Genomic DNA, 26,369 nt, shown 5'->3' on the forward strand with positions numbered 1-26,369 from the left:
TACAGTTTGATGGTGATTTATTTACAATGAGTGGATTTAAAACAGGGAAAGGAGCAGACTATAACTTTAGGGTGGACCTAACAGCAGAACAGCAAACAAAAAGGAGCCTATCTCAAGGATAAATCAAACTTGCCTACTCAAAAGAATTAAACCAAATGACAGCAACTTACCTCCCTAACTAACAAAAACTTAAGAAAACTGTAATTAAACAAAAAGGCAGTCCTACATGCTCCTGTGTAAAACAAACATCACTAGACAGGTAACAAAGTCTGCGGGTTGGGATGGGCCGAGGATGAATGGCTGGCCGTCCATGGCGGTGTCATCAAATACGTTGCCAGTCCGCAGGAACCGACATTAAGACAGTCGTAACAGGGGCTGTTTGACTCTAGTCTTGATGTTTGTTTTTTTCATTATCCTTTTGCATAAAACATCTGACCTATTATTTATATATTTATTATTATTAGTATTATTATTTTTACTATAGTTCTGCTATCATAATGAATATCTTAAAAAAACAAACACTATCAGCAGCATTTGTTTGTTATGATGACTGACACCTGTGTGTGTGTGTGTGTGTGTGTGTGTGTGTGTGTGTGTGTGTGTGTGTGTGTGTGTGTGTGTGTGTGTGTGTCTCAGTAATAAAGTCTTTTTTTAACTGCACTGTGTGGTAGTTTTGGTTTGTTTCACTAGGGGTTATGAACTGAACTATTTATTAAAGGTCGTCTACAGAGCAAATAAGCATATAATGTCAAAGTACATTTGTAAAATGGATGCAGACTATAGAGCATAGCCTATTAAGTATTTTTCAGGAACCATGTGTGAGGTATTCATTAATTAGGACTAAGCAGCAACGTTTCTGGTTTGTTGTGTTTCTGTAATTACTTAGGATTTTATGCATACCTTCTTGTTAAGCATTGCCAATTATTTTACCAGGAAATGTCAGTGTCTTGCAGAAAGTTAACAGCCCTTCCTCCTTGTTAGACATTTGAGCCAACTTTGTCTCAGATGTTGTTATAAAATATTGACAAGATGTCATGCAGCATTTTCACTGATGCTGAGTTATACTGTGCTTGTCATTCTGACTGGCCATGTAGAAATGATCTTGTGATTATGGTGCAATGTCAGGAAATAGAGTCTATTGTCTATTCTTGGAAGTCTTCTTTCTGCACTTTTCTCTATTTCCACTTTATTAAGTAATATTTGTATGGAAGAAGAAAACAATTTAAACACCATAGCCAACTCATCGGCCTTCAAACTAATTAAGCCTATAAACAGCTAACTTAATTTTACCGTTTCCGCTTCGCCAACTTTTGGCTGACCCAGGCAATTAAAATTGTGTAAATGTTAGGTGTCAGGTGTTACGACAAACTGCATGTAAGGATTTTACAAAGATAAAAAAAAATTAAAAACTCTTCCTACTTTCTCATTCAGAATGACTTTTTTTTAACTATTTATACTTTACAATATAGTTTTGCACACTTCCCCCGAAGTTTACTCTTAATTTTAACATTATCTTAAAATTGAGGATATGATTAGAGATGTTGAAGTTAATGTGCATTGGCCTAGTTATCTATTTTGTGCACTGTGAGCCACTAATCTCTCAGTTTGCTGTCAAAAGATAAAAACAAACCAAAACATAATACTCTTGGATGGCTCAAAGCCACCATACTGTCACTTTATCTATTGGCATACAAATCCTGATTAGAGCTTAAGTGACGCCTAGAATGCGGCAACAATCCAATCTAGCCTTTGTTCTACAGAAAAACAAAACTTTTCAAAGTCACACCCCTGAAAATTGATGTTCTGTATGTATTTAAACAAAACCTGTCACATCGTAAGTAGTCATTATTTGAAAAACCCTGGGCTGTTGTGTTCCAAGCCAATGGCCACAGCCAAGACACAAACTTAGGTCCAAAATGGTAGAAACAAGAGCCCAAAGAAGCCAGTTATGTATGCCACACATCACATCTTGCATAATACAATGTCAAGATTCATTATATAAAGTAAATTAGTCTATGCTGATGTTATTACATTCTTGTGTGCTTTTGATGTAGAGAGAACTGTTGCTGTGCTTAGAGCTTTGCTGACCTAGAACTTGGGTAGAATTTTTCACTTCTTAATGTGTCCTCTGAATCTACTCATGCTAACCAGAAAAACTCCACTACCCTATAAGAAGGGGTTTATTGGCAAATGTATACTCAAAGGCACATCTTACATCAAAAGTAGACTTGATTCTTAATTAAACTGATAGAACACAGCAACGGTGACACCTCTGCGGTGCTCTGCCTCAGTAAAACTAAACAGCCACTAAAGTTTCTTCTGAGTAATGATTAATGCATCCAATTTCTGTGATCTGTATTGAGCGTAGCATCATGGGTAATTAAATGATGGTCTACAGAGCACCGACTGCTCTCATAAAATGACAAGGCCATAATCATCATGAAGCTTGGTTACCCTCTGACTCAAATACTAATTGCGCATCAATAACCAAGCAGAATATGTCACCAAATTAAAACCTCAAACAACTCAAGCTGTACAAACAGTTCAAAGCTATAGCATTTCCGTCAAGGACATCAAAAATATGCATGACTTCACATACTTTATATTCACATATTTAGCAATTTCACAAGCATATTTGGTAAGATGCAAATTCAACAAATACATTCTGAGTTAAACATATTTACATTGTCAAAAATCAGAATTGCACAGAGTTGTCTAATGTAATAGATAGTGCTCCAACATGCTAGGAGGTATCTTTGTTGTAAGAGGTCCAGTCTGTCAGACAGACCAGAAAAACAGATATCAATGCCAGATTCAGGGGGCTTTCAGCCTCTTGAGACCAGATTTAGCTTGCTTTATAGACACCCCAAATGGATAAGGGCATGCTGTAGATCAGTCAAAATGGAGAAACAAGACAAAGTGCCCACATCAACAAGCCACAAACAACGAGAAAGAGCCTCAACAATTCCACTATAACAGAGACCCAGATTTAAACGTTCACTTCTCCACCAGCATGGCATCAGTACTCGGCCTATTAACCATAGAAACAGAACCACAATCACAGGAAGGGAAGAAAACTATTAATAGGTAGGAAACTATAACGGAGATACACTTCAGTGATAAAGCCAAGAAAATACTTAATCAACCTTTTAAGACTAATAGGATGAAATTATTGTTGATATTATTGTATTTGCTTTACAGTTACAAAGCTCATCATCAAAAAGATTGATCAAGAATTAAAAACTATATGTTTAACAATTACTTATGAGACTGAGCAGACAGATGGTTAAGAGATCTGGGATTGATCTGAATTAAGTTAAGAGTTGGATTTAAAATCAAGATTTGGACATGAATTGACCAAAATTGGGGAAACTTTCAGTCTGAGTATAGAACACATACTGTGGGCAAAAATATAACTTCTCCTAGTGAATATAATAACAAGGATGAAGAAGAGAGATGTGCTTTGATGAGGCAGTTATACTTCTTCATGACACAAACTTGTATTGTTTTAAAAATGTCAGTGCAACCTCAAAAACAAACATACAGTACTGAGAAGCACATATACAGTAGATATACCTATATAGTTTACTTTGCTAACATTTATATCAAGCATGTTATTCTTATGATTCCCGTTCTCCTTGAAAATAAATAGAGCAATAAAAAAAGATGCCCAGCCCAGTCTTGTTGACATTTTAGGAAGTCCTTCTGGAGCAGTAAAGTTGCCCATATGATGGATATTAGAGCTCTACAGACAGTGGGAAAACAAAATGAGAAATGCTTATGGATGTAGAGGTGCAGAACAGAAGGAGTGAATGGAGTGAAGGTGGATAAAATCCTGCAAGAGCAGAATGCTGAAAAACACTAGTAGGAAAAAGAAAAACTAGTGACCTATGTAAATAGTCCATCAGTAAAAAAAAAAAAAAACAACTTCAAAATATAGATTAAAACAAGAGATGTGCTTAAAAAAGACAGCACAGGCAGCTATGATGATGGACACTAACCAAAGAACCAGATAAAGAAACCCTCAATAATCTTTACTAAATCTTTTGTTCTTTTCAGTACACTGGTTTGTAAAGAAGCTCTCCAGAGGCAAGTCTCCGTTTCAGCTCTTTCCAAAGCAGTTCCCTCTCATTCTGGGCCCCCTTCATGAAGCCTCGGTTCTCCTGTGCTCTCCGAGACAGGTAGGGCATTACCTCATTCACTGGTCCATAGGGAACATACTTATAGACAGGGAAGCCTGCCTGGCCTGGAGTGAAACAAAAGAAAATGGGATTGATAAATGTAGACAAAAACTATTTCTCTCTTTATTTGTCAATATTATGAAATTCCTTTTCATAAAATATCATTTTGACTGACTAGTTTAAATGACAGGAGAGTATACTTTTTACAGATTATATTGGACAAACTCTATAGAACCACAGCATGAGCATCATCTTGATTGGTTTCTCTCACTGAATGTTTGCTACGATCTGTGTAATCAGACGAGACTGCAGTATTTGCACTGACATCCTCAGTTTACAGCATTTCTATTTGAAGATTTCCTCTCGTCTGTCAGTTAGGCTCGCACACTGTGAAACTGCTTTGCCAGGGCTTAACTCTTTAGCTCTGTCGAAATAAATGTTGTTTTAACTAATCCATCCAAAACATTATAACATGATACAATAAACTCTGCCCTGACAAGCACACCCTGAGTAACAGCTTATCTGAAAACTGAATTATAAAAACTAACTAAGGTACATTTGGTGCAGTAAGTGATGGACAAATAATATGGGTCTCAGCTCCAGTCTGCTTTATTTTATGAAACAACTTCTTTATTGTTTCAGGATTCAAAAGCAGTGCTGGCAGCTCCATCCCTCAAAAAAGCAACAAAGAAACACATGCCTGTCTCTTTACATCAATACTGGTCAAGGCCATGTCAGCTTCAGCCTCACATTGACAGACAACTGCCTGCCACCACTATGTCTAGCTTTGACTGACAAACAAAGCGCTGAGATCCAGCAGAGGCACTTCGTTAAGAGGACTGTTCAATACTGAGGTGTCTTGGCTCATATGTCATGCAGACTGGCTTCTACATGTGCACTCCTTGGGGCCTGTGAGGTACGTTTGTGCAACTTAAAGGTCTTATGACAGAGTTGAAAGCATCACAGGGTGTATGGCCTGTCTGGCTGGCACTGTCAAAATTATTCTTACTATTTATGACAAGACAGATTGGTACCTAGACATTGCATGGTTGTGTATTTCTGCTTCTGTACTTTTCTTACCCAGTGGGAAGCTGATTTGATCACACATGCCCAGTAGCTGACCAAAGTATACCTTGTTTTCTGTGGGAATGAGACCCAGCTCATTCATTCTGATTGAGAGAGGATAAAAATATAAGCATGTTTATACAGATGCAATTTTGTATGAAAGAATTATAGTTTTAAGTTTCAAGTTACTGGATACAGCATAAAATTTGCCTTGTTAAGGTGTGTTTCACTGTGTCTTCATTGTGGGAAGCCACCATTATATTTGCTTTTCTGTTGAGTGCAATCTCATCCAACACATAGTCCAAACACCTTGCACAAATACATGACACACAACAGGGACAATTTAGGTAGTCATAATAATAGGTTTGTTTGTCTTTCAAGTAGGAATTAGTAACTTCTTTTATATTGTTCACTATAAAATATGCATTTTTATTCTATTGTGCTTACACTGTTTCATGGCACATTGAAATAAATCAATTTCATCAGCAGATCACATTTATTGTAAGGTGTGGGACTACTTTTACAAACCTATACTCCATAAAAAATCTCTATAAACATCAAGTATTCACAGTATGTAAACAGAAATCTGGCCCTGTTCATTTGTTTCTCTGTTAGTAAGGCTATATTAATACACATATTCATAATCACCATCTGCATGTTCTGAATCCACCTCATGTTATACTGTATCCAATTAAGCATCCTGAGTTTTTTCTTCATTGATTACATTATTCCATCAAAATCTTCTCAAACTCTTGAGACGAAAGCTTGTTGCCATAAGAACAAGACTGCAGTAACTCCAAATAAAAGACTCTGTCCTTTGTGGTGTTAACCGGTGCCTAAAAGGTTGACAGTTTAATTCTGTTATTTAAAAAAAAAAAAAAAAAACGAAAAAAACTACAGTAAGCAGACTGTTCCTCTCTGAATATGATAAATGAGAGCTTGGCTAACAGCAATCAAACTCTACATGTGTAGATTTATGCAGAACAAACAGACTGACAAGCCTTGGCTCTTACCTGTGGTACATCCTATTGGTTGACTCATAGTCAGGGTTAATAGGGTCTTCATATCCAATCTCTTTGGCCCTTTCTCGCTCCTGATACATGTAGGCCCCACGCACCAGCTTGGCAGCAAAGTGCCAACCCTCACGTCGAGACAATTCTACATCCATAGTTACATTGTCATAGGCCTCCTGCAGAACAAAAAGGAGGAGCACCGAATCATGAAAATCAAGTCCTCTAAGTTTAGGTACCAGTTTTAAAACATGTTTTATATACAGAGCTGACCGCATTTCCATGTTTATTACAAGTAGAAATGTGCAATGATATACCTGCTTTATTTTTACAGAAGGATTAGTCAACTTAATCTGGGTTACCTGTCCTATCTACCTTTACATAATAAATAAAATGACGTGTAAAAAAAAACAAAAAAAGAACTATGGAAGACAAACTCTGTAAAACAAAACAACTATCCAATGTGGAGATGATGTATAGCACCACAGCATATCAGCACAATGGCAGGGCCGAGGGTGATGATTTGGGCTTGGTTTGCAGCCACAGGACCTGGACACCTTGTATTCTACGTATGCGGAAGGATTTTAGATATGAGCTCATTAGTTAGCTTGGATCCAAAGGACAAAAGAAAATATTTTATAAGAATCAAGGTATTAACCTCTCGATCAACTCGAGACCTGTGCCTAAACAAATGCCCACTAGTGAACCAAAGTAACAACCGCATAGTGAAATGTTTAAAAATTCCTCCAAATGATTTGAGAGACTGCAGAAGTCCTACAGAAAATAATGACTTCAAGTTTTTCCTGTAGGCGGCTCTATAAACTATTGAACTATGAGGAGTATTTGGTTTTTCACAGGATTGCACAAAGCTCTGTGAAAATTTTCTTTTTTCATGACTGTAAATGCCAGCAACATAAAAAATAAAACACTCACAATAAACCTTGTAGTTATGTTGTAACCAACAGATAATATTCTAAAAATACAACTATTATGAACCTATTATGAACCTATGCACTTTTGATATCATAATGATAATAATAATGCTGGGAAAAACACACAAAAAATAAATCACCATATTTCCACCACTATTGTTTTCTCGTCTTTGTCGCGTCACTCTTTCGAGCCCAGCTTGGCTGACTAATAGAAATCTGTTTACATGCTGGCATTTGGACCTGTCACAGCATGTTTTCTTCAATAAAAATTACAACGGCTGTGTCAATGGATCTCATTAATAAAGAGAGGAATCTCCATCTGTTTTGGTTTTATTTGTTTGGGGTTTTTTAGCTATTTTCAACAACTGTTCATTGGATCTATTTCAAACACACTGAATATATTACTAACCTAAAGAAGCACATTGTCAAAACTTGAGGTTTCTTGTGAGCTGAGAACATGGATTTAATCACTCAGTGACAATAACAATCCTCCCATTCACCACAGAAACATTTTGCATAAGCAAGGCATTAGTAGAAGTTTGCAGCTTTGAAGATCTGTTTTTGTGCCCGCTGTAGGCCCGACCTTTAGGTAGCATTGATAGGTGTTGAAAATGACAGGCTTTTCTCCGTTGTAGGTCCTCTGCATCTCCAGTGTTAGTCTGCTAATGGCTGGCTGGAAATAGGTTTGCTCTGCATCCACCATCAAACGAACACCACTCTCTAGGGCATGCTGAAACATGAAAGATCTCATTATTTTGGTGTAATATCATCTAATATCCTAGAGTTTCATTAAAATAGTTTTCAAGGTTGAATTAATGAACATTTTTTATTAAATAAATGAAACAAAAGAATCAGTGATTCTTAACACTGTGACATTAAAACACAGTAATAATAATAATAATAATCCCTGTAATTTTTTTAATTATTATTATAATTATACCAGTGCAGCTTTTATAGACTATAGTAGCTATATACTTATGGGAATTATATCATATTTACAAGATTTACAAATCTCATTTAACCAATACACATAAAAACATCTTACTAATCGCATATAGTTGATCTATAGGTGTTTATTCATAGTAGTTAAACAGCAAATTGCCTCTAAGTGTGGGCATGTTCATGTATGGTAATCAGTCCTTGTGGCTGGTATGTAATTACCTTCGCCAAGATATCTACACGCTGTAACATCCGCTTCATTTGTTGATCCTCCTCTACAGTGAACTTCCCCAGCAGAGGCTCCAGCTTACCTAGCTATGAAAACAACCCAGGAGAGAATCCACTGTGAGATACTAATAAACCAAATATCACACAGCATGACACCTATTAGTCTTCCCACTTTATGGCTTCTTCTTAACCCAGGGCTAAGTCATTCACCCTAGAAATTCCAATGAATGATGCAGAAAATCTGCAGTTAAAGGTTGCAGACTTTAAAGTAAATAAAACTCCAAATGGCTGTTTACGATTTGCAGTGTAATTGAGCTGATTGTGTTCAAGGTCTGGTTATAGTAAAATAACTTCAGATAAGAACATTTAAACTTCAAAAAGCACTTCATTTTCACTATAGCAGCCAGAGAGCAAATGACCATTTAGTAATGAAATCCTTATTTTAAATGTCATCACAATTAATTACTAATTTTGCTTCAGTTTTTCCAGTTGCTTCTGAAATGAACATATTACAACAGGGAACAAAAATAACTGGATCAATAACAACAGCCTATGGCAGCTACAGTACATTTGAATGAACTGCTTAGAAGTCAGAATTAGCTCAGCAGGCACAGCTGACACTTAAAACTCTCCTGCCTGCTACAACCTGAAAGCATGCCAAACTTGGAGCAGTATTATCTAAGTCAATTGTAGTCTCCAAGGAGTAATGGTAGAAATATATTTTAAAAGTGTTTCTTAATTTTGAAAACTGTTTTCTTTAATCTATTGTATCCCAACAAAAAAATCTCTCTTTTTCAGGATTCTATGCTACTGACCTCTACATTTGGAACAACAAGCAGATCCGATATCTTTGTTCTGTCATCTATTAGGCTGTTCCAGTCAAGCATGTCAATGCATCTGTCAGGAAAAAGGATGGAAAGTATTACAGGAACAGGGTTTTGGTGAAACTATTACCAGTATCTTTTTGTTACCAGAATCTTTTTTGGTTTTTTTGTTTTTTTGTCTTACTGGCCACTTTGTGGATAATTATGTTTTTAAAGTCAAAGACATATTTATAGCTACCCCCTTTTTATTATTCATCATTACTTTTATTACTTGCCAAATTTTGTCAGGTTAGCAGAAAGGAAAGTGATGATTATTTCTTCCATTTTTTAGAAGTAGTAACATATATTAAAGGGATCGTATTTTATAGTATTAAACATTGTATAAAATAAATTATCAAATGCATGAACTAAGAATATCTTCTTTATACGGAAGAGGATTAGGGCCACTGGAAAAAAAAAAAAAAGAATTCTGACTTTAATCTCAGAATTCTGACTTTAATCTCAGAATTCTGACTTTATTCTCAGAATTCTGACTTTTTTCTCAGAATTCTGACTTTAATCTCAGAATTCTGACTTTTTTCTCAGAATTCTGACTTTAATCTCAGAATTCTGACTTTAATCTCAGAATTCTGACTTTTTTCTCAGAATTCTGACTTTATTCTCAGAATTCTGAGATTAAAGTCAGAATTCTGACTTTATTCTCAGAATTCTGACTTTTTTCTCAGAATTCTGACTTTAATCTCAGAATTCTGACTTTTTTCTCAGAATTCTGACTTTATTCTCAGAATTCTGAGATTAAAGTCAGAATTCTGACTTTAATCTCAGAATTCTGACTTTATTCTCAGAATTCTGACTTTTTTCTCAGAATTCTGACTTTAATCTCAGAATTCTGACTTTAATCTCAGAATTCTGACTTTTTTCTCAGAATTCTGAGATTAAAGTCAGAATTCTGACTTTAATCTCAGAATTTTGAGGTGGGCACCTGCAGGCTTCCAGCTTCGGTGACAGCGATGTGTCCAGTTTGGCAGGTGGAGAACTAATTCACTAAATATGGTGGATATAAGTGACTTTTTGCGTGGCCGAGGGGTCCCCGAAGATGCTATTTTATTAATGGAAGAGCAGAAGGTGAGTAACAAAAAAGAGAAATAGTTTGGTGTCTCCTATTTTTACAGGAAAACAGTTACGGTACAGTTACGGTTAGCTGTTAGCATGCTTGTTAGCTTATAATGTTATATAGGAATGAACGTGTTTCACGATGTTACAGTATACTAGGTGAATTGACGTTTTAACTGTTGTTGATCGCAGGATCATCCCAGATGGGTTCGTTGCATTTTATTTTATTGTTCTACTATTTCAGAGTTTTTCAAGGCAGTTAAGCGGAGCTGTGTTACAGATGCTAGCCGCCTGCCAATATCACTGATATATTTGATGTGTACAAGTAAGTTACACTTAGTACAGCGGAGGAGAGAAGCTGTAATGAATGTTTATGCGGATATTTCACTCAGAAAAATGGGTGGCGTTCATACACAGCCACCGACACAGCCCCGGTTGTTGTTCTGACGGTGGCCGACTGACGATCCCCTCACAACATGTTAGCTAACACAAACTAATGTAGTGCATGTAACTGTGTATACGTTAGTGGTACAGTGTCGGAAGAAATGAGCAAACTGTTTATAATGTCAGAATGACATCATCTTTCTCCTATATATAAAAGTGCTGGCTGAGGAGCGCTGCCGGGTTGAACTTTGACCTCGGAGTGACGTGACGTTTGTTCGCACAACCAATAGAAGTGCAGAAAGTCGCAAATCAGGCATATTGTTCGCATAAACACAAAAATAAATAACGAAATAATCCCGATATTGTGCCAAAGACTGATTTACAATGTTACTTTGTGTTCTATGTGTAATACCTTTGCTTAAATGACTAAATGGACTGTGTATTTATGACTCTGCGTTATAGTCTTACATACATAAGTAACATTCATATGTACAGATAAAAATGTACAGAGCTATGTACACAAGCGTGTACACAAAAGTCTACTGCTGATCGAGCTGCTCAGTGGTCGTACAGTCTCATGCAGAGAGCGTGGAGGTGTTGTCCATGGTGGATGTTAGCTTAGACAACATCCTCTCCTCCCCAGTCTGCTCAGTGGACTTTAGCAGACCGCTAAAGCTGGCCCTCCCGACCAGTTTGTTAAGTTTCCCCCTGTCCCTCTCTGCCATTCCACCACTCCAGCAGACCACAACATAAAAGACAGCAGTGTCGTAGAACATCCTTAGAAGACGTACTACCTACATCATAACCAATCAAGTCCCGCTTTTTTTTAAATACAGAAGAGGATTTATTATTTACTGAAAGGCTATGCCTTAGTTTGCTTCTTTCATTATTGTGTTTCGCCCTGCATAAAATAGATAGCTTTTCTGATAACTACAGTCAATACTCTCCTACTGGCATTAACGAGGCCAAGAGGCTTAACTGTAATATTGCTTTGCAGCGTAAATGTTGCAGAAAATGACTGTCTTTTCTTTCTTCCTGTGTGCAGATTGACTGTGACGTCATAGCGCTGATGGATGACGCAACTTTGGCAAACTACATTCCCTCGTACGGAGACCGAATTGCCGTCTTCAATTTCTGCAAAAGCAAGCAACCACTGTCAAAAAGAAAACTAGGACTTCTGCAAAAACTTCGTGAGAAAATGAAAACCAGAAAAGAAAGTCCAAAGGAGAACACTTCACATACAGATGCAGGAATAAGACAGACAAAGAAGCAAAAAGCAACACGCAATGTTGAGATAGGATGGATACATTGTGATGGAAAAATAGCCAAACAGGTGAGAGCGAAGCAGGGAGGTGGCACTAGAAAAATTCAAATGGCCACTGATGCTGGATTAAAAGATATTCTTCAGGAAGGAAAGAAACTTTTTTTTCCTAATGGCATATCTCCTAAGGGATGTGAAACAGATTTTGAGTTTGAGGTTTGGGACTTTAAACAGAACCACCTTACTGATGATACCTGCCAGTCTATTGGCAATATGTATGAGGCAGCGAGACTGACAATGTTACGCTTCTACATTGCAACAAAACCAAAAGATCCTGAAGAAGATGCCAGCGAGACATCTGAAGTGGTGTTTGTCTCAGAAAGCAGTGGCAGTGATATTAATCCATTGCAAGTGGGGGAAGTCAGGGGTAATTTTGATGAAGTCATCGCTGGTTCAGAAATTTTAGATGATCCAGAAATTACTTTTGGTCCAATTTTTGATGCTGAAGAAGATACAGAAGACACATTAGTCTATGAGGGTTTTCTCGTACCCCTCAGTCCACCTAATTCAGAGAACATAATAACAATCACCATACGTCATACTGACACTTTACATGACATGATTACTGCTTTCTCTGATGAGGAGATTTTGACCAAAACACTGAATGTGAAGCGCATACTTCCAGACAACACAGAAGAACCAGGCACTGGATCAGGAATACTAAGAGATGTACTCACATGCTTCTGGCATGAATTTTATGAGCGATGCACCCTAGGTGCAACCATTAAAGTGCCATTCATTCGCCATGATTTTCCTGCTGAAAAATGGAAGGCAGTTGGGCGAATACTCCTGAAAGGTTACCAAGAATGTCAGTATTTTCCAAATAAACTTGCAATCCCTTTTATGGAACAAGTGCTTTTCAGTGGTGTTTACAGTGATCTTAAAGCACACTTTCTACAGTTTGTCAGCAGCCAAGAATGTGATGTTTTGATGGAAGCAGTAAAAGATTTCTCTGCAGTTGACTTGGATGATCTTGTGGAAATTCTTGACAGTTATGGCTGTAGAAAAAGAATCACTGCTGAGACTCTTCCTACAATCCTTGATGAAATAGCACACAAAGAGCTTGTCCAAAAACCAATGTTTGTTATTGACTGCTGGCGGGAGATCATCGACCCCCATATCTCCCTCAGTCCAGAGGGACTGACCAAGTTATTCTCTGAACTGCAACCAACTTCAAAAAAAGTGTGCCAGCTGCTGAAATTTGCTGTGGATTTGACTCCACAACAAAAAGAAGTGAAAAATCATCTCAAAAGATTCATCAGAGAGCTGGATAACATTAAACTTCAGAAATTTATGCGTTTCTGCACCGGATCTGACCTTATAGTAACAAACAGTATTTATGTGGAATTTCAAGATATGACAGAGTTTACAAGAAGACCAGTCGGACGCACGTGTGGGAATGTTCTGCAGCTAGCTAACAGCTATGAAAACTTCCCAGATTTTCGTTCTGAATTTAATGCAGTTCTTGAAAGTAATGTCTGGGTGATGGATTTTGTTTAGACTCTGACAGCAATGCGCTACATTTGAACTGCTCATGCACACTAGAGCATAACTGTAAAGAGATGTTAGGAATATGTATTTTTATGTATTTTGAACTTATACAGTATACTTTTTTTAATTAGAGAGAAGTTTCTCATCTCTGTTAGAAGTCTAGTTTTGGCTAATATTTCATTTTCTTTTATCATTTTGAGTTTTACATAATACAGTCACAAAACAAAACGAACAGGTACACTGTTTACTACCATATCCAGAGCTGTCTTCACCAAATCCAAGCTTTCCAGCTGTAAGACAGAAACCTTCAGCAAAAGCATGAAGAAAGATTACTTAAGATCTATAAACTATAATTAAACTGCTCTTAAACGTTCTTTAATGCACCATGTGTGGTGTGAGAGCTCAGCACAGTCAAATACTTTTGTAAGTAATTAGTAGTAAGACTAATTCATTCAGATGGTATTTTCTTATTAGGTCAGGGCTAAAACTGAACATAGTTATAACGTAAAAGTAATGCTGTTATGCAACACTGTATTGTAAAAGGAATAAGTACAATTTTATACTTTAGCATTTGTCATGTCTGAAAACATTTTGCTTTACAGTATATGCAATTTTTAGTTAAGGTAGGTTAAGGTATCAAAGTTTGGCATTTGTTGTTGATTACAAAGGTTCCATATAAAGTTGGTGAAAATATTTTTTTAAATTCCAGTATTTTCTTAATGTCATATTGTTTCTAAGCATACCTGTTATTCATCCATCAAATTGATTCAAGCTGCTTAAAGGATTCAGTCTGTTTTGAAGATGGTTATTGATTACTGAGATCATAAATAAACACTGTACACTTCAGTGCAGTGGTCAAGTACTGTGATTATTCAGGCATCCTTTTGTAATGCCAAATTGTCATGTTCTCAGATATAGTATTAATCTTAACACCTGAAAAAATGTCTTGTTACTGCCAGAAATTATGCATTTTTATTTGTATGCATGTATGTTCTCAGTCATTCACACTTGTTTTTATTTCTATACCATAGATGACACTGAAGGAATATGTGATACCACAATAGCCAGTGTTCATGGTCTTTACAGTAAGTCACTGATGTATACTGATGCATAACAAGACTATATGAGATCTATAAGTTTGTTTTAAAAGTTGAGTCATTCTTGTTACAGGGCAGCTTATACGGTTATGAGTTTTAGCCATGTTATTGGCATTGGAAAGAACAGGTTTCTTGTAAACTTTTTCCAATAAAATGTTACTGTACACAGTACATTTGTATTGTTGTTTTGAATATGTTCATCAAACTCCATATCTATTTGAACATGCCAGAAGTCAAGAGACTGCCACACATGAGCTCAGTAACATGGAAGAATACCATTTATTTTTAATTTCAAATATTTCATAAAGATACACAAATATAAATGTAAAACATGTTGCACTTAATGGGACAATAACTTGGTTCCACTTGCAGGAACTGTTTTGTTGCATTGTTGCTGGAATACTACAAATAAAAGTCAAAATATTTTTGGTATGTTTCTTATAATTTTAGGATTCATATCATGAAGGAGCCTTGTATACAACAGCTAACACTGAATCAGTATAGCAATGATTCGTGGTCATTTTACATGAAAAACCAGCTAAAATATCTTACAACTAACAGAAGTGAAATACATTAATAATTAAGTGATGGATCTTCATATGGGTAAATGATTATAATAGCTTTGCTTTAATATAATTGCACTAAAAGCTCCCCAAAAGGCATAACGACTTTAAATATTAACAATGATACGTTTATAGAAACATGCTGTTGTCAAGACCTAGAATTGTTAATGCTACTATGGTTTGCTGAAACATACCACAGATAACCCGGGCACTTAGCATATCATATGCTGGTGCCTGGGTTTCCAGCCATGAATATTAAGAGTAAAGGTTGATACAGAAAACAATGAGCAGGGAGCTGGTCAGTTTATATTTTATATACTATGCACATGTCTGGCAACAAAACACAGAAATGTATATTGCAATTTACTGGTAGGCAGGTTTACACCACTTATGATTCAATCAAAAATATAACATTTGTAAATGCAGTTTAATGTATGGCCTTTTAAAAGGATTGACATGTGTTTCATAACTGATTGATAATATCACAATATTCAGCTTTTTCAAGTAATATATAAACATTTCTGTTTAATGGTAGTGTGAATGTAGAAAAACATTTTTCATTTAATGCAGTGCAGAAATACCTGCATAAAAGGTACCTGTAAGACATGGCACCTACTATCAAATCACGTTATCAAGATAAAGAGAAATATTTTGTATTTATTTGTACATTTACACACTGAAGTTCCTTAAATACTTTGCAGTATTTCTTCTCTTAACCTAATGTACAGATCCGCAGCACCAAGTGGATCTCCTGGGGCATCCCATTCATTTTCTACCATAAGCAGACAACACAGTTCAAAGACTGTTTCATCACAGGGGTGTTGACCTTTTGGGCTACACTCTTCCATACACAAAGTGATATCCTCCATAGAAATAGGCTTCAGTCTATCCTCAGCACTGTGCAGCTCTGGAAATGAGTACATTACTACTGGTCGACCCGATGCTGCACTACCACTTGGCCGGATTTTGTGCGAGTTCCATGTGTTCACAACTTCATCAAGTTCATCCTACATGAAAAACAACACAATATAAGTACCGGTATATGAAACAGACCATGTACCAGTAGATTTAGCCAAAGTTGAGGCTTATTAACTCATTAATCAACAGACATAGAAACTGACCTCTAATTAATGTAAAACCAAGCAGCAACAACAAAAGAGCACTTTCACTAAACAGCACATGGACACAGAATGGTGCTGCATGATTCTGCTGTTGAATAGATAGCCCAACACTTTATACTCAGTGTGCAATGATTCTACAATAAATTTTCAATAGAGAATTAACCAAATGATAGGATTGCTTTCTGAAACCGTGCCCAAAGGACCACTAGGTAACAGACTCCATAGTAATTTAAACCATGTGGCAATAAATAAAAAAAAATGCTCCATGCACCTGTGCTGAGAAAGGTGCAGTTACTTCCACTGATAACATGAATACAATTCCATCAAAGTATTAAAATGGAATCCCAAAAAGTTGATTCTGTTCATCTGGATGTAGCGTTTTCAGTGTGAGAAATGTTCTGTCAAAAAACATTCCTTACCTGGCTGATTGAGCATGCATCAAGACATATTAAAATGGAAATAAAATTCATATTTAATTTAAAGAAAAAAAATGTTCTAACCATATTTATATTTTCTATTTATGCAGCTAAGACATTACATAGCATGAGCACATGCTTTTACCTGAATAAGATTGAGAAAGCAGAATTGGATAAGACTTTTGTCCAAAAAATCCCCTGTGAAGTGGCCATCATCCTGAAAAGTTTGAAATAAGTTCATCCAAAATTGTGCACTCTGTTTGCGTAGGGTAGCCCACCATCCTTCTATACGTTGGTTGGCCGTACTTCTTCCGTAAAGGAAACTTTTCTCACCTGCAAAACTGTCTGTGTGGTTTCTCCGTAAAAACATCTGCATTTGTTCGACACAACCATTTTCGGTACCTCGGTCAGCACGTAACCTTTCTGGACATCCGCTGATGCATGAAACTGTTTTCAGAAAATAACTTGCAATCAATTTAGGGTCACTGTTTGTAGTATAAGCCTCCATCCATAAAACATAGCGGCTAAAACCATCTATGCAGCCACTGATAGCAATACCATATGGTTTCAACTTGTCATAGCCATCCATGTGCCAGAGAGCATTTGGCCCTCTGCAGCTGTACTGTCGTCTTCTCAACCGTCGAGCTCGTCTCAGTTCCACACCTTGAGGGTCAAGCAATTTGATTATGCATCTTACAGTATCTTGTGACACCACAAATCCATGTTGAATTGCACGTAGATGTAGCCAACGATAACCTTGCATCTGTCCATTTGTCATGATCTCTTGTTGGACAAAGGCTAGCACTTCCTCCAAGTTTGATTGATTCTTCCTTCTAAAAAGCCCAAGTCTTTTACAAATTCTCTTTAGAGTTCGAACACTTATAATTGTCTGATGACTATGTGCTAAAATTGAAAGTATTTCTTTGTTACTGAAAGAAAGTCTGAAATACAGTCTTATTAAGTCATCCAAATCTGACATGTCAGCCACTGTTTCTCTCACTTTGAGAGGTGAACTTTTTGCAGAAGTCCTAGTTTTCTTTTTGACAGTGGTTGCTTGCTTTTGCAGAAATTGAAGACGGCAATTCGGTCTCCGTACGAGGGAATGTAGTTTGCCAAAGTTGCGTCATCCATCAGCGCTATGACGTCACAGTCAATCTGCACACAGGAAGAAAGAAAAGACAGTCATTTTCTGCAACATTTACGCTGCAAAGCAATATTACAGTTAAGCCTCTTGGCCTCGTTAATGCCAGTAGGAGAGTATTGACTGTAGTTATCAGAAAAGCTATCTATTTTATGCAGGGCGAAACACAATAATGAAAGAAGCAAACTAAGGCATAGCCTTTCAGTAAATAATAAATCCTCTTCTGTATTTAAAAAAAAGCGGGACTTGATTGGTTATGATGTAGGTAGTACGTCTTCTAAGGATGTTCTACGACACTGCTGTCTTTTATGTTGTGGTCTGCTGGAGTGGTGGAATGGCAGAGAGGGACAGGGGGAAACTTAACAAACTGGTCGGGAGGGCCAGCTTTAGCGGTCTGCTAAAGTCCACTGAGCAGACTGGGGAGGAGAGGATGTTGTCTAAGCTAACATCCACCATGGACAACACCTCCACGCTCTCTGCATGAGACTGTACGACCACTGAGCAGCTCGATCAGCAGTAGACTTTTGTGTACACGCTTGTGTACATAGCTCTGTACATTTTTATCTGTACATATGAATGTTACTTATGTATGTAAGACTATAACGCAGAGTCATAAATACACAGTCCATTTAGTCATTTAAGCAAAGGTATTACACATAGAACACAAAGTAACATTGTAAATCAGTCTTTGGCACAATATCGGGATTATTTCGTTATTTATTTTTGTGTTTATGCGAACAATATGCCTGATTTGCGACTTTCTGCACTTCTATTGGTTGTGCGAACAAACGTCACGTCACTCCGAGGTCAAAGTTCAACCCGGCAGCGCTCCTCAGCCAGCACTTTTATATATAGGAGAAAGATGATGTCATTCTGACATTATAAACAGTTTGCTCATTTCTTCCGACACTGTACCACTAACGTATACACAGTTACATGCACTACATTAGTTTGTGTTAGCTAACATGTTGTGAGGGGATCGTCAGTCGGCCACCGTCAGAACAACAACCGGGGCTGTGTCGGTGGCTGTGTATGAACGCCACCCATTTTTCTGAGTGAAATATCCGCATAAACATTCATTACAGCTTCTCTCCTCCGCTGTACTAAGTGTAACTTACTTGTACACATCAAATATATCAGTGATATTGGCAGGCGGCTAGCATCTGTAACACAGCTCCGCTTAACTGCCTTGAAAAACTCTGAAATAGTAGAACAATAAAATAAAATGCAACGAACCCATCTGGGATGATCCTGCGATCAACAACAGTTAAAACGTCAATTCACCTAGTATACTGTAACATCGTGAAACACGTTCATTCCTATATAACATTATAAGCTAACAAGCATGCTAACAGCTAACCGTAACTGTACCGTAACTGTTTTCCTGTAAAAATAGGAGACACCAAACTATTTCTCTTTTTTGTTACTCACCTTCTGCTCTTCCATTAATAAAATAGCATCTTCGGGGACCCCTCGGCCACGCAAAAAGTCACTTATATCCACCATATTTAGTGAATTAGTTCTCCACCTGCCAAACTGGACACATCGCTGTCACCGAAGCTGGAAGCCTGCAGGTGCCCACCTCAAAATTCTGAGATTAAAGTCAGAATTCTGACTTTAATCTCAGAATTCTGAGAATAAAGTCAGAATTCTGAGAAAAAAGTCAGAATTCTGAGATTAAAGTCAGAATTCTGAGATTAAAGTCAGAATTCTGAGAAAAAAGTCAGAATTCTGAGAATAAAGTCAGAATTCTGACTTTAATCTCAGAATTCTGAGAAAAAAGTCAGAATTCTGAGATTAAAGTCAGAATTCTGACTTTAATCTCAGAATTCTGAGAATAAAGTCAGAATTCTGAGAAAAAAGTCAGAATTCTGAGATTAAAGTCAGAATTCTGAGAAAAAAGTCAGAATTCTGAGAATAAAGTCAGAATTCTGACTTTAATCTCAGAATTCTGAGAATAAAGTCAGAATTCTGAGAAAAAAGTCAGAATTCTGAGATTAAAGTCAGAATTCTGAGAAAAAAGTCAGAATTCTGAGAATAAAGTCAGAATTCTGAGAAAAAAGTCAGAATTCTGACTTTATTCTCAGAATTCTGAGATTAAAGTCAGAATTCTGAGAAAAAAGTCAGAATTCTGAGAATAAAGTCAGAATTCTGAGATTAAAGTCAGAATTCTTTTTTTTTTTTTCCTGTGGCCCTAATCCTCTTCCGTATCTTTAGTTTAATTTACTTTTTGAAATTAATATTAGTTTAAAATTTCCATACAATTTTTTTTCATGAATTACTTCTTCTGCAAAACTGCTTCACAACTAATGAAATATTTCTCTGTGTCAACACGTCTTTTATAACTATTTGAGAAGTCCGGTCTCGCTTACCCTGTTGAGTCCTCTTTCCTTCCTGTAAACCAGCCATAGAAGTCACCATTTGCACCCAGTTTGGTCATGAACTCCTATGAGAATACAGAGATTTAAAGTTCTGCACAACACACACTAAAAACATGTCTTGCATTATCCCAGTTGTGCATTTATGGAAATGTAAAACCTATCTGACATGTTTAGCACATATTACACAAGTATCACCATAATTCATCAATGCGAAAAACATGGAAAAATAAAAAAAATACTACCTGCAGTTGTGTAAGCTCCAGCCTCTGCTCTAAGGCCTCCAAGCCATCTTTACCCTGCTGTGACGCTAGGAAGGTGAAAAACCGCCGCCATTTCACCAGCACCTCTGAGAACTGGAGCTTTTGTAGAAAGAAAGTAGTGTCATTCAGCAAAACTAAAAGCTTACACTGACTTTTTCATCGCTCTTTAGTGCCTACCAGAAACTGAGGTCGTCCTAGTGCAGTCATTTTGATGGCAGAAAAACCATCCATTGAACTCCCACCTACAAGTGGCACATAACATTAAAATAAATGAAATGACAAAAAACTAAAGATAACAGTGTGATGGTACGATAGAATGATGTCTGGTGTCATAGACTACAACTTCAATGCAAACACATACAAGTGTGGCTTCTCCTGTGTTTGCCTACCAGACGCTTTGATGCATTTGATAAAGGTTTCCATATGTTGGTCACATTTGGCCTCGTCAGCATAGAAATATGTGCGGGCTCCGGTCACTCCCCCACGGCGGTCGCTGAATTGTTTGTGCGCTTGATATTTTCTCTCTCTGTGGTCCTTGCCTGTGAGTGAAAAACACATTTGCATATCATTACTTTTGATTACATCTCACAGTACAGTTTGTCCACAAATGAGGGGGAAAAATAAGGCAGCTTACCTATGTTCTCTTTCTCTGCAGCAGACACACATGAGCTAAAACAGAAGTTATATGAAAGGATAAAAGATCATGGTCATGAATTTAGGCAACTTCAAAAATGTGAAAACTTGCACTATTTTCTGTGAACATTGTGGCCTTGTGGCAGTGGCATGCTCGAGGCTGCAATTGTGTTTACTGATGCTTTGCTGAATTTCTGCTGCTCACCCTCTGCAGAGGGGAGTTGCAGCATCACTCCACACTTGACCTATTCCCCCCTCATCATAAGGCACAGGGGAGCTCATGTAACCAAACAGATGACTAAACAGTAAGCATCCTGGACATCAGAGACATCAAGAGGCTTCAAAGCCAGGAAAACTAAAGGGAGCCATATTCTTTTAACTTTGCTTGCTTTTGACAGGGACTCTTTTTAAAAGCAAAATCTACAATGGAGTCCATCTGACATGGTCTAAAAGTGTACTATTTTAAATGTTGTTTTTTTTCTTTTGTCCTTCCCTTGCATGATAGTGTTTTATATACAATCTGCTTATGCTTAAAAATGAGAGATTTACTATTTCCTAGATTTTTTTTTTGCTGTCGTTCAGATACTATTGATTGATTTTCAGCCCTAAAAAATAAGACGCCAAATCTCCAAAAATTAAATTGAATTAAACAGCTTCAGTGGACAGTGTCTGTGTCAAATAACATTTGTGTTACGCTCTCTGTGTCACATTTGGGATATATTTTATCGCCAGCACAAAACACTGGCACCCAGCTGCTTTAAAAAGCATGCAAGCCTTCAAAAGCGTGCATTTGTCAAATCTAAAGTGTAAAACTGGGAATGTATTTTTAGTATAGATGGTCTACACATCCAAAGGCTGTCACTGTAAATATCATGCGTTCAACATCAAGCTAGGATTTGCTTCTGTTCCTTATACAGCATCTTCCTTCTTTTGGAAGAAACTGACTAATGTTGTTGCTATCTTGACATATGACTGGAGAACTTGTCAAACCTGCTGTCTCAGATCAAGCTGGCTTAATGTGCCTTGTCCTACAGTCTCAATGTTTGAAGGTGTATGTTTGGCAAACAATATCTTTCTAGGCTCAGATTTGATACCTCGCTTGATGTTTCTAAGCAGGCATCCCCCAACACAAAGGATATCAAAGCTGTGCCATGACATCTTGTTACTAGTGATGAGGTCTAAAAAATATATGCAGTTAAAATAAAAGGGAGTTTATAGCAAAGAGCTTACCTAGAAGTTTTATCACTTTACAGAATGTGATAGGATGACAAAAAATTATGTCTGGCTCAAGATGTTATCACTGTCAGCTGTTACTCTATGTCAACAGACTTAACCATAAGATACCTGACTAGAGGTAGCCCCATTTATTCATCACATCTGAGCTTTATAAAACTAGAGAAATTCTGAGAGTTAGAAAAGGTCAGTCTTTTTTCCTCAATATTAACTTTTTTGCTAAGTATATCTGACAAGTACATTTGTCATTTTTACTTCAAAGAAAAAGGAATCAAAATATTCCCTTTTCTCTACTGATTTGTCTCTGGAACATCTCCAAAGGGGACCAAAATGGCACTCGTGCATTACTCATAATGCATGAATGCCCAAAGCTGAAACTAAAGTAAAAGTCCTGCTATTGCCCACAGAGATACTGCTTGCAAAAGGTTTGCACTGTTGTCCAAGTTTACATCATCTCACAGATCACTTAGGAATCCCGTCACACGAGCTGCACGAGGCAATACCTAGCAAGTGAGAAATTCTCTTCAGCCAGCCAATTCCACACTAGAAAGCCACAAGTATGCCAACAATTCATGGTGTAAAGAAGATCGACCTCCTGGCTAAAATAAAAACACATCTATATTTGGTATTAAACTACAAGAAAATGCAAAAAAATGTGCTTTTGCTTTGTGTTGTTTTTTTAATCTGTAATATGTGTAATACAGACAAGCATAGCCTGAATTCAATGTGTCTTTGACAGTAATGGCATGAAATTTTGGGCCTGAACCAATTGTGAAATTCTAGGTCAATACTGATATGTAAATAAAAAAAGGGTATAGATGATTTTTTTTGTATTCCCCATTTTGTGCAACAGGGGAAAAAATCATTATCAAGAAATAAATTTTTTGAGTTATTTCCTCCTTCACCACATTATAGCTGTTCTCACAAATGAATTCCAGGTTAAGTTAAGTCAGGGCACTGTCCACAATTGCCCTGCATCCTGTACAGCATAACAGGAGATAATACCAATCAGAAGTGTTCATAAAACTGAAATTACTCACTTTGGTTTAGGTGAGAGCTGCTGCATGGGTAAGCAATTGTCTGGTCTATTCTCAGATGGATGCATTAGACATTACACCGACATTTTACCAGGGCGCTGGCAGGGTAAAAACTGTTAAATGTGCAATTCAGCTGCGTCAACCACTTGTTTTCTCACATACAGCTCCACTGGGTGGTTTTGATAAACGTTCAGGGCTGCAGTACAGGTGTGAAAACAAACAAATTAGGGACAAGGGATCCAAGAAATCAAGACTAGAACATTATTAGGACACAGCAAATATCAGTCACTGCAATAGTTGAAGGTCATTTAAAATTAATAAGCTGATGGCAGTCGGCAAAGCAAATACTGCCTAATATATTGGTACATCACTGTGTAATACCTTTGACCTTATCCAACCAGATGTGGTTGGATAAGGTCAAAGGTATTACACATTACAAAGGTGAGGTGTGGGGGGGCTGGAGCCTATTCCAGCTGACACTGCGCAGGAAGCAAAGAACAGTCTGGACAGGGCACCAATCTATTACCCATGCTAACACATTCCAAACCTTCAACCAATTTAGAATTACACAGTCATCTCTGGTGCATGTCCTTGGACAGTGGAAAAAAAAACGTGAGCCCAAAGATGTGCACGTTAGGCAACAAGCATGTCAAAACCCAAAACCTTCCTTCTGTGAGGCAACAATGGTTATCACTGTAACGGGGTTGAGTCTATTGTATTATTAAGTAAAGCAATAGAATTTTCATACTCCATTTCTTTCCGCTCCGCTTCCTCCTGACTGATGTCTTCCTCAACACTATAGTCCAGGACAGAGCCAACGCCGTAGGAGTGGTTCTTCTGAATCAGTGGCTTGATGTCATTGTGGTCCTCACCAGCCACAAACTGACCATAAAATGTCATCTTCATGAACTGGTCAAAGGTTTTCTGGCCTAGAATCTTCTTAGCCAGATCCATTACCTGGGCAAAAAGGGAAGGACATTACATACATTACATTTCTGATTAGTAATTCTAATATGTTTTGGGCTTTCATCATGTCTTTTACATCGTCCCCATTGATTATGTAAATATGTGTGCCATGCTGGATGTGTTTTAATGCACTCTACTCCCATGTATATAACACATTTGCTTAAAAGTCTTAGATGAATGGAAACTGCCTTGTGCCCTGATAGATTTATACAGCAGCCTGTATGCTAACAGTACACTACAATAACAGGACAGCTGAGGTTATGTAACATGGACTGGATAGCTGAAAAACAGGTTGCAACTTGAGAGGTGTGCATTGGATTTAAGGGTGGAGCGGAAACTGTTAGGCCTGTCTTCATATGAGAACATATATAGCCTACAGTGCATTACTTTACATACAGCCTATGGTTGAGATTTGATCAGCTGACAGAACTTTTGTTTACCTTCAACGCTACTTATGGCTGACATAAATGGGAATATTCCCATATTGTTTGAAAAGAAATTGTCAACATCACTGTCAATGCTATATCTATTAGTAAAAAATAACATAGTAGCAATTAAATTGTATTATATAGTATATAATATAATATTGTATTATACTATACAATTTATCGTCCAGTGACTTGCTTACACCTGTTTTCTTTGATTGTGACATCTCATTTGCTTGTTATGCGAACGTTTCACATAGAATTCAGTATTTATGCTCAACTTTATTTTTAAAAAACTGTAATTAGAAAGTGATCTGAACACCTAAAGGCACATTAACAAACAGACTTCGTGTTAAATTGCCGGGCTGCGCGGTGAGATAGCGCCTCATTACCTCTTTGTTCTTATCAACCAGGAAGTCATATGAACAAAGTTTGAAAACCACCAAACTTCTGAGAAGCTCTAATGAGTCTTTGCTCTTGTAAGCCTCCCGGGTCTGCTCAAAGTCTACGGAGATCTCATTAGCAGCGGCGGCGGCGGCGGTGCCTTCTCTCCTTCTCCCTCCTCTCCCAGACAGTCCGGGACACTCTGACCCGCCGCGGCTTCTGACACCGTCATGCTCCGTCTGGGCCGTCGAACTGGAGGTCACGGTGCAACGTACTGCTCGGTTTAAGACTAACCGTTTAAAGTGGATGTCCGCCCTCGCCCGTTTGAGGGCTGGCACGGTTTTGACGTAAAACATCAGCGGATAGCTGGCCCGGGTATCAGCGCTGAGGTGAAGCTAGCACACCAATAGTGTTTGCTAGCTGCGCGTGCCCAACTGTAAACAAACTCGGGCCCGAACGGGCACATTATCATCACTTGGTTGGTGGTTTGAGACGGTGACGCACTCACGGCTTCCTTCCCGAAGTTTCCCGCATCTCTCCACCAGCGCGTTTTTTTTTCTTCTTTTTTTGTGAGCACGTTGCGTTGTTGTGGGTATTTTTGTAATTGGCAATGCTGTCAACTTCCGCAGAAAACACGAATTACCATGACGTGTAGAGGTACAAAAAAAATGCTTGTATTACATTCCACTTCACATTAGGTATTTTCCTAATAAACATTTTGTTTACTATGTTAGACTCAAGGATTAAATGGCAATTTCTTAGGATATAACTTAAAACATTAAAATAAGCTAAATTGGTATTTCTTCAGCTTCTGCAGTTGAATTTGCCATCACTTTGGTATAGCTACATATATCGCTTCGGCCTCCTTCCTCTGCTTGTTCTCAACTACTACGTCCGGTATCTGGAAGTCACACAGGTCATTCTTATCCAACCTTGGGGGCGTATCCCATTTTGACCTCGGGACTTTCAAGGCCATACACTGCGCAGATGAACTATGTCAGCCACTTGGTTATGTAGTTGCATGTATGCACTGTCTGCTAGCATCGTGCAACAACACCGTCTGCATACATAGATAAATAGTACCCATATGTTATTATCCAAATTATATTAAAAAATTATGCTTTATTATGAAATGGGCGCATTGAACGATCATGATCATGTCAGACCTTTACTCAAGTTTTCTTGGATAAAACTTTGTTTTATCACCTGTAAATTAGTATCCAT

The 26,369-nt window shown here is 37.5% G+C and overlaps 2 protein-coding genes and 1 long non-coding RNA gene across 7 annotated transcripts; 1 reads left to right on the forward strand and 2 right to left on the reverse strand.

The window, feature by feature from the left end:
* prodhb (proline dehydrogenase (oxidase) 1b) lies at nt 1–26,014 on the reverse strand. Of its 2 annotated transcripts, XM_004566715.4 has the most exons (14): nt 25,154–26,012; nt 24,119–24,327; nt 21,102–21,136; nt 20,857–21,006; nt 20,645–20,709; nt 20,450–20,566; nt 20,199–20,272; nt 9,171–9,252; nt 8,350–8,442; nt 7,772–7,918; nt 6,260–6,435; nt 5,457–5,555; nt 5,262–5,350; nt 1–4,246 (listed from the first exon to the last, which is right to left on the reverse strand). In XM_004566715.4, exons 1-14 carry the CDS (start codon nt 25,499–25,501, stop codon nt 4,056–4,058), a joined length of 1,875 nt encoding a protein of 624 aa, XP_004566772.2. In that variant the 5' UTR covers nt 25,502–26,012; the 3' UTR covers nt 1–4,055. The 2 variants fall into 2 exon arrangements, with proteins under 2 accessions (XP_004566772.2, XP_004566773.2); XM_004566716.4 differs by lacking the exon at nt 5,457–5,555 and having other exon boundaries at nt 25,154–26,014.
* LOC143421518 (uncharacterized) lies at nt 10,128–14,817 on the forward strand. 3 transcript variants are annotated; one of them, XM_076891115.1, is made up of 3 exons: nt 10,149–10,304; nt 10,537–10,617; nt 11,722–14,817. In XM_076891115.1, the coding sequence occupies exon 3, from the start codon at nt 11,746–11,748 to the stop codon at nt 13,495–13,497; it is 1,752 nt and encodes a 583-aa protein (XP_076747230.1). In that variant the 5' UTR covers nt 10,149–10,304; nt 10,537–10,617; nt 11,722–11,745; the 3' UTR covers nt 13,498–14,817. The 3 variants fall into 3 exon arrangements, with proteins under 3 accessions (XP_076747228.1, XP_076747230.1, XP_076747229.1); XM_076891113.1 differs by lacking the exon at nt 10,537–10,617 and having other exon boundaries at nt 10,128–10,304; nt 11,722–14,815; XM_076891114.1 differs by lacking the exon at nt 10,149–10,304 and having other exon boundaries at nt 10,311–10,617.
* Nucleotides 14,842–19,434, reverse strand: LOC106674530 (uncharacterized). 2 transcript variants are annotated; one of them, XR_013101195.1, is made up of 3 exons: nt 19,258–19,434; nt 16,831–17,840; nt 14,842–16,155 (listed from the first exon to the last, which is right to left on the reverse strand). It is a non-coding gene; the product is annotated as an uncharacterized LOC106674530 (long non-coding RNA). The 2 variants fall into 2 exon arrangements; XR_013101194.1 differs by having other exon boundaries at nt 14,842–17,840.
* Nucleotides 26,015–26,369: the final 355 nt, after the last annotated feature.

The sequence above is a fragment of the Maylandia zebra genome, linkage group LG12, assembly GCF_041146795.1.
Source record: "Maylandia zebra isolate NMK-2024a linkage group LG12, Mzebra_GT3a, whole genome shotgun sequence".
NCBI lineage: Eukaryota > Metazoa > Chordata > Actinopteri > Cichliformes > Cichlidae > Maylandia > Maylandia zebra.